We start from the raw sequence: 15402 nt of genomic DNA, 5'->3' as shown, positions 1-15402 counted from the left end.
AGTAAAACTGAATTACCATGTTGCGAAATGATGCATGTCTAAAAAGTGTGCCACCAACATGAAAAGTTTGGAAAGCTCTGGAATAGACTGTAGCCCTCCAAGTCCAGCAGGTGCTAGGTGCAGTGCAAAGCCAAAAACCTTTTGTCCATGTCAAGACTAAACATCAGTCAGATGCAGTTGCTGAAAGTTGCCCTATATTTTATTATGGACTTTGGGGGGTGGATATTACATGATTGTAATAGGGAATGGGGAGGCCACAAAGCTCTGCTACATATGCAGAAAATTGCTGTTTGGCATTTAGGATCCTGCTTGATGTGATATCAGATAATTCTAAAATATGCGGTTTTGATTGTGAACTTTCTTTGTTTGCACCTTAATTTAGTGAACTTTCTTTTCAGAATCAAAATAAAAAAATTCCTTCCAGTAGCACCTTAGAATAGTAATTTCTGTAAGATTTACATACAACATAGGGTAGAAACATAATGCAGGCTGAGATTTGTGGAAAGCAGTAGGAAGGGATTTCTGAATTGGGATAAGCTGAAAGTCTAAGACAGTGAAAGTTGTTAATTTTACCTTTGATCAATGAGCAGACAGAATTCTGACCTGCACTTTAAAACCCAATTAAGCGATCTGCATATCATTGCAAATAATGATAAGTTGTTGGGGCTCTTTTCTGTGGGGAAAACTACTTTAAAGTTGCCTTTACGTAAGTCGCATTGTGCCTGTGCTCTGTAGTGACACTATAATCCTCTGTCTAATATGGATTTTCATAACAAATGTAGCAGGGTACAACTGTGTATGCTGGCTCAGTCTGAACAGCATGAGACACTTATTCTCAGAGTCGTGCGTTCGAGCCCCACGTTGGGCAAAAAGTTTCCTGCATTACAGGCAGTTGGACTATATGACTTTTGTGGTACCTCCCAATTCTATGTTTATGCATTGCTTCTGAGGAGTCTGAAGTGCACAACTATGCAGTAGTTTGTCTCCAGACCCATGTTTAGATTAGCTAGTAAACACTAAACCAGATATCCTTTAATTAAGTCCTTCCTTCCTTTCACATCTCCAACAGAATCCACAATTAATTTCATATGGTTAATATAACCATACAGCTTTTACCCAAGTGATATGGTACATGTAATGTTCTCAGCTGATCCAGTCATTCTACACAAATAAAGCAAAGTTGGGCCACATGTCTTCAGCAGGAAAGCACTAGATTTCAGAATGTTGTTGCTTGTTTCTCTCTCTCTACAAGTTTCTACAGGGCGGAAATGAGTTCAGAAAACACTGCATCTTGTGCTGCTTGTTAAATTGTTTTGGAGAAGCATAGCGAATGAAGCATGTTAATTGGCAAGGACATCTGAATTGGGAAGGTGGGCACTTACATCTTTGGGTTGAGTTTATTGAGTACTTATCAAAGCAACTCAATAAGGTTTAGATTTTGACTTTAAAATAATTGACTCTTATTTATATAAATTTACATTCTGACACTTGAAATCTCAGATTCCCAGAATTTAGCGGCTAGTTTTGATACATTAGGCATTTTGTAAGATGAAGAATGTGTTGAAACACCTGAACAAACAAAATATTGGAACGAATTCTTAAACCTACTCTTAAGCTGTTGTTTATGGGGTGAAAAGCCAGTGGATTGATAGTATCCTGCAGAATTTGCAGCCAGCATTATATCAAGGGTTTCCTCTGCCCACACTTCCAGTTTTGTGTATTTACCATTGTCTGCTTTGTGTGTCTGACTGCTGTCATGCCACAAAGGATAAATACCGTATATCCTCATGTGGCTCATGTCACAAAGGGTTTATGTATTGACCTAAAATTTTTCATAAAACTACTGTTGAGGAGGAAAGTAATAGAATCCCCTTGTTTGAAAATTCTGTTTCGTTCCTTTTCATTTTTCCTTGTTTTAAAGTTTCCCCCATTATTTTTCCACATTGTGTCCTTAACCTCACCCTGCCTGTTTATAACTCTGGTTGAAGCTTTGCTGATGGGGGATGTCATTGTTTTCTACCTTCAATTTCTTGCTCTTGATAAGGAGGGAGCTGAGTTCATGGCCTTACACCTACCGCTTGTTAGTTGAGGACTTATATTTTGAATATATGGGCAAAGATATATGGCATCGTGTGCTCTAGGGGAGAGCAGGGAGTAGGAAGTCAGCAAGTGAAGAAATGGGAACTTTCTGAGAAGGAAAAGAGGCAGGCATTGAAGCGAGGATGAAACCATGGCTGCACTTTGATCATTAGCTCCTCTGTGGCTTATGAGATACAGATGTAGAACTTGCTTGGAATATGTGCATGGCTTAGTATAACTGCATTGTTTTAAAGCTGCATCTGCCAACTACATTTGACCCGTTCAGGCATTCTAAATCCTTCATGAAGAAGGTTGAGCACACTAGCTCCAAGCCCCTCACCATCCTTGTTGCCTTCCACAAGGTGGAGGGGTAACTTACAAAATAGAGAGCCAGTTCAACTCTTGTAGATGCCATATGCAGTATTGAACCCTGATCTTCCATAGTCGGAGCAGGTGCCTGACTGCAGCTATTTGCTCTCCAAAGGCAGAAGGGTAGTGGTGATAGAGCTTGTACACTTGGTCTTTTTCTCCCTCATTTGCTTGAGGGATTTCAGGGTGCCTGGATACAGCTTTCCCCAAGATGTTATTTCAAAATCCTATTACTTAAATTTTTTTAAAGGAATTAGATTCAAGTGTTTCAAGCTACTGTACAGTCTTTCGTTTGGAAAGATGTTTTCCTCTAATCTGTCTTGACGCTTGCAGTTACATGGTCTGGAGGGAAAACTGTTCTGTTAAAAGCTACCCTGGATAGAAGAGGAGGCTTGGTAGCTTGCTTAAAACATTTATACCTTGCCTTTCCATAAAATGTCCAAGAAATCTAACAACATTTTATCAGCTGAGCAGAATCTGTAGCAGCCATCATTGGTTTTTATACCATTAAGCATTCTACAATTATGCCTAGCTAAATTTTAAGATGAAACCCTAGTGCAATTCTTCTTTTTGTTATCAGTGTTCAAAATAAGACAGAACCGAGGACAGAGTAGTTTCATAATAGGGCTAAAATCGAATAGTCAGGTAAAACGGAACTTAATGCCAGTGTGGTGCAGTGTAGTGGTTAAGAGCGGTAGACTCGTAATCTGGTGAACTGGGTTCGATTCCCTGCTCCTCCACATGCAGCTGCTGGGTGACCTTGGACTAGTCACACTTCATTGAAGTCTCTCAGCCCCACTCACCTCACAGAGTGTTTGTTGTGGGGGAGGAAGGGAAAGGAGAATGTTAGCCACTTTGAGACTCCTTCGGGTAGTGATAAAGTGGGATATCAAATCCAAACTCTTCTAATGCATCATTACCTTTGAAGTTTTACTACTCCCTTGCAATAGGTTGCATTTTTGGTTCCACATACACCTGTAGTGTTGTCATTGTTTTTCCCCCACTAGTTTTCCATAATTTAAGATGAATTAATGTACTTCATTTTCAAAAGTAAGGCAATATGTATTTTGGAGCAAGTTCATGCATGTGAACATTAAAATTACCAACATGGTTCTTATTTGAGGATCTTTGTTCTTTTCTTTTTTGTATATTTTTTAAATTTGTTTTTAAAAAGTATAAGCATACAACAAAAAAACAGTTCCAAATCCAAATATCAAGATTGCTCTGAATCTCCTGACTTCCCCCCATCCCTTCCATGGGTCCTAACGGTATTTTTTACAACTGCATATCAATACTTATCCAAATTTTTAATCCTTCTAAATTAACCATACTTTCCATTACTTTACAAGTGTGGTTTAAATCTTGCTAATGTTTTAACCTGTTTACAGTGGTCTCGTGAATAAATTATGAACTTTTCCCATTCCTTGTTAAAGTTCTTGTCTTCTTGATTTCTGAGCTTCCTAGTTAATTTTGCCATTTTGGCATAGTCCATCAACTTGGTTTGCCATTCTTCCCTGGTCGGGGTGGGGGGTGGGGTATTTGTTCTTGAAGTAACAGTCTCAAAGCGGCTAACATTCTCCTTTCCCTTCCTCCCCCACAACAAACACTCTGTGAGATAAGTGAGGCTGTGGCTAGCCCAAGGTCACCCAGCAACTGCGTGTGGAGGAGAGGGAATCAAACCCAGTTCCCCAGATTACGAGTCCACCGCTCTTAACCACTACACCACGCTGGCTTCAGTCAGTCAGGTTTCCAAATGTCAGTCACATGATTTATTTATTGATTACATTTGTCTCCTGCCCTTCCTCCAAGGAGCTCAAGGTGGTGGACACAGTTCCCCCACCTTTTACCTTAACAACAACCTTGCGAGGCAAGTTAGACTGTGTATCAGTGGTTGGTTCCAGAGCTTTAGGGCCTGTGTGTGGATATAAACCTGGGTCTACACCCCACTGACTCCCATGTAATAAAATCATAATGTAATATGATTTTCTTTAGGTGGACTCTAAGACTTGTAAGATTTCAATTTGCTTTTGTTCAGAAGTGTAGGTTCATTTAAAATTATTTAAAATTATTACTGTTTTGTATGTTCAGCCATTTTTAGACCTGCGTTAGAATTGTTCTACTGAAATCAGTTGTTCTGCAGTTGCTATAATTTTGTTATTGGTAGATTTTATAATGGTTTTATAGTGATTATGTGCCCCCTTGGAAATGCTTTATGTTTTGAAAGGCAGCTTAGAAATCTTCAAAATAAATTTATCAAATATATTTAGGCTGTGATACAACTATTCAAAAGCCATTTAGAGTGGCATTAAAGACAGACTATGAGGCAGCATTTCCATGCCCTATAGCTCCGCTTTGATGTTATTTCTTTTTATGCAGAAAATCTTATCTAATGGTGGAGCTAAAGCAGAGAAGAAATAAGTCACTCCATGCTGGATTCTTTCATTAAAAACAACAACACAGAACTGAACATTACTGTGTTTATTCCATTTTCTGAATGTGTCTCTGTGTGTATATATATATGTTGGGGGGGGGGGTGTACATCCACACACACACACACACACACACACACACACACCCCTACTTAGAGAAGGCAAAGCTTCAAAGGAATAATTTCAAAATGCATAAAATCTATTCATATCTTGTGGCTGCAATCTGGAGGGCTGTCAGTAAATGAAAAATATACCACATGTGCAGATGCATGCACAGATGTACAAGTTCTTCACAAGCTACTTACGAATAAGATGTGCTTAATTAGACTTGATTCTAAAGACTTCACTCATATTCCTCTTCCACTGAATGTATAAAGAATAAGTAAATAATGGAGATTCCAAGTGAATCAAGAGTATGCCTCTTAAAGGGACTGATAGCCCAGAGAGAATGATTGGCATGGGAGTGTTGCTGTCGTCTTGAAGGCACATGCGATAGCTCCCTTGCTGACGTTACACAGGTCTTTGGCAATCCTATGTATACCACTTTACATCCAATGGAAGAAAGGTAGTATATAAGTACATAAAATATATAGATCAAATGTTTTGGACTATAAAAGAGGCCAGCAGCAGTACAATTGTTGGCAAAGGCTAGATAGAATCATAGCAAAGCTGAATTAAGTGATGAACAACTGCTGTTCAGACAAATTTCTAGCTTGGGATATGGATTCTGAGCAGTCGAGAAAACTTGTTCAGTATGTCTGTTTGAGAAAATGTCAAGAGGCGTACAAGCAGAGTTAACATAAACGTTTCTGACATTAGTCTGTCAAGCTGTAGTGCTTACTTCTATTGTCTAATTTTCAAGTCAAACAGCACATATGGCTCACGTAGGGCATGATTTGAATAATAATGTTGCAATCAGTGCTGATCAGATAAAAAACAGGATTCTTTAGTAGAGAAAACCATGTAAACATATACACTGTAGGTCTAAAAATAGATTTTTGTACGTTCTTCCTTTGAAAAAAACAAATCTGAAAAGAGGCTTTAAACCCCCCAGGAGCTGACTCTGATCTTACTGCATTTTGCATATAATAGGATTTCACAGTTTTTATGTACTTATGTAGGTACAGTGGATCTCTCCCCCGCCCCCCCGGGCCTTGCAACTTTAACCAAATAATGAATGTTTGTATGGTTAGCTCAATATAGCTAAAACAGTAAACTGTTGGAACTATCGGGTTGTTGTTGTTGTTGTTGTTTGAAACAACCTTTAAAAGCTTTATGCTCTGAAAGCAGAATAATCTGTCTAAATGCTGTTTTAGGAGTTGGGGATTGTGTTGTCACTGAGGGAATTTTTAATAACTGTGTTTGGGTTGGGGGGAAGGAGAAGAAAATGCAGTATAAAAGAAGGAAACCTGAAATGCTGCAGCGTGGGTTTTTGCTTTTGATTATAATTGTGCATTGGAACTCATGAATTTGAACGCCTTGATTGAAAAACCTTGTGGTTAGAGATTACATGAAATTGCAGTGCAGAGGTGGCCTGGGCCTGCCCTCTCTTACCAAGTTGCATATTTCATTGTAGGTATGCTACCTAATGTATTACAGATTGCCCATATGCTTGCAAATGATCTCTAGTATCAATCATTGTTTCCTTCTCATCTTGGTTTTAATCTGCTTCAGGCATGGTACATCATAACATTGGCTAGAATTCAAAGAGCCGCTCAATTACTCCTATAGAGAGAGGGGATGCTTTTGAGGACCTTTGAACAAGAGCTTCATATGCTGCATAGCATGATACTTCTAAAACTATGGGAATTTAACAAAAACTTTGAGTAAAATAGCATGTAATCCGCTACTCAAAGTCTCTCCCCCCCCCCCCCAGACACACACAAGGTTTATAAAAAAAGTAGTTGAATTTTGGCCACAATCTTTAATTAGCTGTGTAGCCCACTGGTAGCATAGGCTCATACTCTATGCACCCCCCCCCAGTATATGGGGACAGGACTGAGCTCCCCAATCTTGAAGGCCCTTGCCATGCCTCCCCACCATGGCAGCATGCCCCACCAGGCCTCCACGATGTCACACAAACACAATGAACCCCGCAATGCCAGGTGGAACTCGGCACTTCTGACTGGTAGTGCTAATTTAAGATTAGTATTTATCTGTGGTTAATGTAATTTTCATCCCCCCCCAAAAAAAACAGAAATTGCTTTATTGTAAATAGTATAGCCTGCTTTCCCAAAAGATGTCACTAAAAGCAACAATAGGATAAAGTAACAGTAAACTGCAAAGTAAAATGTGCTGGTAGGTCAATTCTGTGAATCAGCTAAGATGGAAAGTACTGTATTAGAAGGTTTCCCCTATGTAAATAGTTCATAGATATGCTGTCTCAGCAGAAATAAAAACAAAAAACCCAGTAGCAGTAGAAAGGAGAACTAACAGCAACAACAGTGGCAGGCCTAGCAGTACAATCACAGGCCTTGTCCACACTTGCCCCGTGCTTTGTAGGCACGAACCCAAGATTCATTCATTCTTTCCCCAGCGAAACCCGCTGTTTACCTCTGAATCAGAACAAACACCAGTCTGTAGAAATCTCTGTGGATGTTTGTTATGATTCAGCAATAAAGTAGGATGAGAGGAAGTGTGGATGAGCCCATAGTCTCATTCCCAAAGACACTTCCATATTAGCTGTCTACAGAGAGCACCAATCAACATGCGGTGGCTGCAGGTGTCACATAACGTATTCCATGCGCTGCCACTCCAATCACAACAATCAGGTCTACACCTAAAAAGTAGAAGGTAGGCTTAGAGAACCCATGGTCTCCCCAGGAGAAGGCTTCAAGCCCCACTGTGGAATAAAAGCTATGTGAAGGAGAACAACCTCGCAAATGGAAGCAAAGGGTGAGGCATTTGAAAAAGGCAGAAGGGATGCTAGATCAGCAAACTCATACCCAATGAGCTGTGCCTGGCAGCACTGTGTGAAAGAGGAACATTTGTAATAGGAAGCAGCAAGTGTGGCTTGGGTCTTATCTTATTACAGAGAATACTGTACTCTAACCACACAGCCACAGGTGCAGACAAATGAGAAGAGTGTGATAGAGCTGTTTATATTCTTCCTGTATAGCGAGATTCCCTCCTTTCTCCCCTTGCCAACCACATGCACCATGGAGCTGCAGCTAAGTGGAACTGTACATGTACAAATGCCTAAGTGATCCCATAGCTACCTAGCGATGGACAATCAGGAGAAAAGATTGGGAGCACGCACACACCTACTAGGCAGAGGGAGCACACCTGTAGGCTCGTTCTGATAGCTGCCTGCCTCGTTTGGAACTTTGGATAGCTTTATTTTCCTCTGTACTCAGCTATCCATACGCCCCCCCCCCCCCATGTTCAGTTGGTTGGCTGTAAGCAGCTCCTGGTAGTTGTATCAGTAGTCACCCTCCCCCATCCACCATTGAGTCATAGAATTGTAGAGTTAGAAGGGACCACAAGGCTCATCTAGACCAAGCAACTCAGCTTCTGCATGCCAACTTCATATAATACCATGTGGGACTGTGAACTCTTGTGAACCTGTCTCCTTGGGTGCAGCAGACCCTGGGAACTGCACCCACATCTCTAGCAGCCCATCCTAAGCAACAGCACCACACTTAGCCCACACAGAGCATACTGAGCCACACTTTCCTGTTCCACATTTTATATTGGCTGTGTTAGGTGTAGTGCAGAACATAGGAAGCTCCTGTTGCTAGGAATAGAAGGATTGGGGAGTTTTGCATTTGTGGGCTCTCGGGTACTAAACTCTTTAATGTCACACAAGACAGTTTCTTCTCACCAGATGTGAGTTTTCCATCTGAGGTACACAGCGGGTTGGAAAATGCTATTTATGTGTGTGCAAGCCTTTCGAAGTTGGTGGGCTGCTTGCAGCTAGATCAGAGCACAAAAAAATGAGAAGCTGCACTTGGGTAAACTTCCGCTGACTGCCTCTGTTGTAGAACTTCTAAATAATGTATGCTGTTCTATACTTCACCTGTGCCTCTTGTTAATATTTGAAATTAAACAGATCTGCTGTAAGAAATCAGCAAGTTGGATGTTTATACAATAGGCCTCTTTTCCAGGCATAAGCAGAGAAAAGCTAAAAGATAAGTGAACCTCAGGGCGGTGTCCTGGAAGAGGAGGGTGCTATTCGTTCAAATGCACTGCATAACATGTTTTGAAAACCAGTTTTGTATTTTCCTATGCAGCCTAGTACTCTGAAGAATATGCTTTTGAAATAGGAGAACTTGTAATTGTGGAAAACATTTTATCAAAATATAGCAAAAGTGGTTTTTCATTATTGCTGTACTCACCCTACCATTATCTAGACGCAGCTAGATCACCACCCACCTTTGATTGCTTTGATATCAGTTTTCTTGAAGTAATTCTCTAAATCATTTGAAGAAGTTAACTGTATCCTAGTCACTAGGACATAGTGAGAGAGAAATAAGGGCTTACCATAACATGCCACTATCACTTACCTTGGGGAAAGATTGCATATTGTAGCTAATGAATATTGTCAGAGTCAAGAAATCTACATGGCTTATTCAAGTTTTGAAGCAGAGGTTGGATGCTTTTAGTTGAGATTCCTGCATTGTAGGAAATTGGACTAGATGATATGCAGGGACGCTTCCAACTCTACAAATTTATGAATACTAGCACACTACTGCACACCATTTCTTAATTCAGTCATGTCAGTGGGGTAGTTTTTTGTTTTTACATTTTTGCTTCAAAACACCAGTCAATTAAGTCTGATGTTAAGGTATACATATGACCATAATTGATTCTAGACCAGGGTTAGGCAACCTAAGGCCCGGGGGCCGGATGCGGCCCAATTGCCTTCTCAATCCAGCTCGCGGATGGTCCGGGAATTAGTGTGTTTTTACATGAGTAGAATGTGTCCTTTTATTTAAAATGCATCTCTGGGTTATTTGTGGGGCACAGGAATTTGTTCATTTCCCCCCAAAAAATATAGTCCGGCCCACCACATGATCTGAGGGACAGTGGACCGGCCCATGGCTGAAAAAAGTTACTGCCCCTGTCCTAGACTATCATTTCTGCATTTCTTAGGGCAGGCTTTGGGTAGCAGACTCTTCTGCATTTTGCACATTTGGCACTATTCATTTGTTAGTTTCTATTCTGTTTTTCCCCCCTGACAGCCTCAACAGTTGACATTTTCTGAATTGGAAAGTTAAGTGCTATGGCTGCAACAAAAAATGTCTAAAAATAATTTTCTGAATTCTGAAATAGTTTTCTAAAGAGCTGAAGTGGTTTTGCAAAACAGCTTCTAAATAGAGAACTGCAGGTACTTCTGTTTCTGAGTTTGGCATAGACTTGGGAGGGGAACAGAGTTAGATTGTATCTCAATAGATTTGTGAAGTGAAAACTTTTTAAAAATTTCTCTGATAACAATAAGTGAAATCTGTTATGTTCTGAGCAACTGATTGTTTCGGAATATGGAGAAACTCTGGATAAAGGAATTTGGCATTCTTGTATTGTAGGAGCCTCATTTGTGCAGGCTTCTTAAGTGAGTTGGAACTGTAGAGCACTCAGATCACTTGCAGAGACAGTTTGTAAAAGCATCATTTCTGAAAAGATGCAATTATGGAGGGTGAAGAAAAGTATACACCAGGGTAGGATTATTATAGAGAACTTTTAAAGGAGGAAATGAAATACACAGTAATGTTTAGAAACAATGGTTTCAAGGGGAAAATGGGAAGGAAGAAGGTATTTTAACAGGAAAGGACAGAAACCTTGTACTTTGTGGAGAAACACCACAGTGCCTGAAGCAGAAAAGATCACATGAAAAACATTGTTTGCGTATGACATGGATGAAGAAGTTAGGAAGATCTTACAAAACATTTAGCACTAATGAGAGAGCGTATATCAGCTTGCTCCAATTCAAAATGTAATTTAGAAGTCTTGTCTGCTGATTCCATACATTTGCCAACTCCGGTACAGATTATTTGTGTAGAAGGCCACATTCCTTCAAGGGTAGTGGATGGGGCCAGAGCCAAAGGTGAGCAGGGTTCATTTCCCTCCCTCTCTGCCACTTCCTTGTTGTTTTCTGTGAGTGAAGCAGGTTCATTGCTCTTCTTGAACTAATGGCTTGCAGAGGGTTTTTATAATTTTGCTAATGGTCTGATGCAGTCCTAGGGCTATAGATTGTTCATACCTATTCTATACCTTTAAATCTGTGGTCCTAATGTGATTTAATGGGAATAGTGTCCAGGACTAAATTCACTTTTCATTGAAGTGCATTATAGGTGATTTAGTGGTGCTATGGAGCATGCTCAAAGAAAGTAACTCTGTCTGCCCCATTCATTCACCATCTTACCCAGTGCATTCAGAGCTCATTTCTTTGAGAAGTTTGAAGCCAATTTTTACCTGAGCTGCTGAACTGGCAGTATGTGAAAGGAACAATTTCATTTTGGAATAACACTAGCATGTAGGCCTCTGTCTTTACCTTTACTGGTGTCTGCTGTTCTCCAGAAACCTTGAGGTCCTACTAGATTCACATTAAAAACACAACACACCAGCTCTTTCATTTTTGCTTTTCTCCTTACCCTCCATTAGCTGCTATGTCATTATAGTGTAGTAAAATGCAGTGTAGGAGCTTCCAGAGCTTGCAGTAATTCTATAAATTATTCACATTAATTTAACTTGTGGATTTGTTCCAAAGGACTGCATATTTCCATTTGAGTTGCTGTTCTGCTACCCAAATGTTTATAGCTCCCACCTCCCTTGGTTAAACAAGAATGATGATAAAATAACCAGAAATCTTCATTCACTCTGACAAAAGCAATGCAACACATCATTAAATGTCACATTATCCTCTAGTCAAGCTTGTTTATATCATGTTCTTCATGAGATTTCCTAGTGTTTCATGATGCTTTATTCTACATGAGTGAGATGCTGATAATGAAAGCTGAATGTATCCCAGATTTCTGTGGCTCTCTTATAATAGAACTATATAGTATATGTTAAGCCTGGCTCCTGTGTTGAATGACTTCCCTTATGGGCTGGAGAAGAGTGTCTTTTGGGTTTCCTTGGTATTGGGCCTAGTGATGTCCCCAAGCCTGAATTTAGTTTGAAAGCATAAGAGACACAGTAGTTCTCCCGTAACATAGGAATCAGTTGTGTTGAATATGACTAGAATTGTCAGTATTTCCCCCCCCCCTTGAATTGTTTTAACCAAAATCATTGAAAAAACTGACACATCTGAACAGATCTGTTGAAGTTCCCCATTATCTGGTTCAGAAAAGATTGAGCACTTGAGCACAGAGCTTCTAGGAAGCTTTCAGAACATAGGAGCTCAGCCCTTCACCCCTTTCTAGTATCTAGCCGGGCTCTGATCTGGGTAGGTGATTACATGAGCTTCCATCTCTTCATGAGTAGATTTGTGTGTGAATAGCTGGGCACTATACCAGTGGCCCTAAAACTCATGCCTGGCACACCGTCTCCTCAGTCCTGCAGCAGACAAGGAGGCGCAAATGTTGTCCTCTCTTTAGAAGCGCATTCTGATTTATTAATAATATTTGTATCCTCTTTGGCTTTGATATTTGCTGGGAATTGGGATTTCTAAGTTGTTGTTTACCTTATTACTTTGCACTGAGCTAACCATTATGGGTGTCAGTCCCATAATATATAAGCCTCTACTTGTGTAAAAAGCCTATCACAGCATTGACAATTGCAAAGTTTCCTGGATTTTTACTGTGCAAAAATCATAGTGTGAATTTGCTGTAAGAAAAAAAAAACCTTTATTTATTTATGTAAAGGTAAAGGTGAAGGGACCCCTGACTCTGGGGTTGCGACGCTCATCTCGCTTTATTGGCCGAGGGAGTTGGCCTACAGCTTCCGGGTCATGTGGCCAGCATGACTAAGCCGCTTCTGGCGAACCAGACCAGCGCATGGAAACGGCGTTTACCTTCCCGCCGGAGCGGTACCTATTTATCTACTTGCACTTTGACGTGCTTTTGAACTGCTAGGTTGGCAGGAGCAGGAACTGAGGAACGGGAGCTCACCCCGTCGTGGGGATTCGAACTGCCGACCTTCTGATCAGCAAGTCCTAGGCTCTGTGGTTTAACCCACAGTGCCACCCGCGTCCCATTTATTTATTTATGTATATGTAAAAGATATAAATACAAATTTTGAACTGGTGTTGGGAATAATAGATTAATAATCTACACAAGACTAACAGAACATTTAGACAAATATCAGAAAAGAAAATAACATGTTGACAGTTTGGTTTAAGGTTTATTACAGGTAACTCTGACTCCTCTCCCCCCCCCCCCCGGTTATTTCCTTATTAATGGTTGTTGGGTTAGTTTTTTGCTTTCCCTCTGTAGCAGATTAATTTGATCATCAGGGTGCTGAGTTTCCAGTCCGAAGAAGAGGAAATATTTTGATAGAAGGGAAGTTGTGTCTTTAGACACAGTAGCTAAAAATAGGTATTCTGCTTTTGAATGCCCTGAAATAAATTCTGAAAACAATCCATGATTGTTAGAAATAATTATTTAACAAAATTGCTAGTCTTCTCTTGTTTACCCCACCCTGTAAGCTATCTACCACTTTCAGAAGAGGGTTACTTTACCATTTACCATTGTCAAGCAGTTAATCTATAAAATTAATTCATTACTCATTAAACTTCAAGATTACACTTCTGAAATTTCGAATCTGTACTATGTACATACCTAAAGCTTGTTAAATTTGGAGATTTCAGGTCAGTTTGTCAGAATTTTGGAGATAGGGATAATTTAGGAACCTAGCTTTCACATTTACACTACACTGTACAGTTTTGAGGGTTTTCTCTAGCTGAAAATGTCTCCAGGAAAAACTTAAGTATTGTTGGATAAAGGCCCCTGCCTTGTCCACAGAATTGCTATGTGCTCATAGGAAAATACCATTTTCCATTGACCAACAGTCCATTGGAACGGATTTTAGAGCTCTGTTTATTGAGGTCTCTTATTTCTGCTCTCAGAGCAATAAGTGTTGCCTCATAGGTCAAGGCTATAATAAAAATATTATAATCAGTTTTGTGATTTTGGAACTTTCAGTGTCAAAGGCAAGTAAAGTTTTAGGAATAGCACTCTTAAGTAGAACATTAAACTTCATGTTCATTGCTCACAATCTATAATCTGGTCGGAATCTACCAACAGTGAAGTTTCAGATTCTTGACGGCATAGCATGTTTCATTGCTTTCATTTATAGTGTATTGCGTAACCAAGCGGAGGTATACCAGGAAATTACCATGAGCAGGAAAAGTCTAATTTAGCTGCAGTCATAGCTTTGCGAGGTGGGACACAATTTGAGGGCACAAATAAGTCAATGAAGGGTGGCCTTGGGAACAGGGTAGAAATATTTTAAGAAAATATCCATAGTTTATTCATGTGCTTCTACACCTTCTGCCTACCAACCAGGAACAGGTTTGGGGTTTTTTGTTTTTTTGTTATAACACACAAATATCAATCTTTCCCCAAACTGAGTTGTTCCAGCTTTTATAAGACCATTTCTGGCGTGCATATGTAGTAAATGTGCAGACAGACTTTGAACCTTGAAGTTGTTAAGTTTCATTGCAAAGGCAGCTTTCTGTTTGTTTTGGGTGCTTCTACAATTTTTTTAAAACTGGGCTGTATAAGTGTGATAATCAGCGGTCCGTGGGATAATGCAACCTTCCCTAATCTGCCCTCTTCCTGTTTTGTCTTGTATTACTTGCAGTTACTCATTCATTTAGATTTTACATAATTTTATTAGTATTTGCATAAATGCTTTTCACCTTGCTTTATTGCATTTTAATGTTTCTTTTTATTATTTGTTGAATAATGTTTTTTTCCTTTTTAAAAAGGAAATGCTTTTTAAAGAAAAAAAATCAGCATTTTAAATTAAACTATTTCAGTTAAACTAATTTGGGTTGGAGTTTAACTTATATTGTTGTTAACTTGTGTTACTTTTAGTCTGTCATTGCTTTGCTTTGTTTTGTAATGCTCTGGGGCCTAGGTTCAGAGTTCATACCTAAACATTCTAAATAGTTCTTCCCTCTTTCTTTCTTTGTTTCTGTTTCTTATACAGGAAATAAAAAAAGAAGCAAAGAAGGAAGGTCCTGTCATCAAAGTACCAGAAAAGTCTATACATGATGTTTCCAATGGAAGTCCTTTACTGTTGTCTGAGACAATTATTAGAGCTTCCAAAAAAGGTAATATATTTTTAATTACGGTAAAAGCTCCAGGGTCAATGGTATTTGGAATGTTTCCAACCATAAAATTATACACTGGACAAATGTGTATACATTAAGGGTGGAAAAAGTTATCAGATGGGCAAACAGGTTTATGAAAGCCAATTCAAACATTCAGTCACTGTGTCTTCCCCTCTGAGGATATCACTCTCTTATCAAGTACAGATTTACTTGTGTTTCTTTAACCAAAGAGTTTCATTATTGAGTGCAATTATTTTAACAAGGAGCAGCTCGTTATAGGTAGATTTATGGCAACATAGGGCTTGTCAA

At 39.6% G+C, this 15402-nt stretch overlaps 1 protein-coding gene across 8 annotated transcripts in view; it reads left to right on the top strand.

Moving 5' to 3' along the window:
- The window catches only part of SH3KBP1 (SH3 domain containing kinase binding protein 1), a 138345-nt gene that overhangs the window by 38045 nt on the left and 84898 nt on the right, over positions 1–15402 (top strand). For all 8 annotated transcript variants that reach the window (XM_083734346.1, XM_083734350.1, XM_083734349.1 and 5 more), the window contains one exon: positions 14970–15093. In XM_083734346.1, coding sequence (XP_083590472.1) covers positions 14970–15093 — 124 coding nt within the window. The remainder of the gene's footprint in view (positions 1–14969; positions 15094–15402) is intronic.

The sequence above is a fragment of the Podarcis gaigeae genome, assembly GCF_964106915.1.
Source record: "Podarcis gaigeae genome assembly, chromosome: 4".
Lineage (NCBI taxonomy): Eukaryota > Metazoa > Chordata > Lepidosauria > Squamata > Lacertidae > Podarcis > Podarcis gaigeae.
Note: the sequence above shows the minus strand (reverse complement) of the source record. Positions and strands in the feature narration are given on the sequence as shown.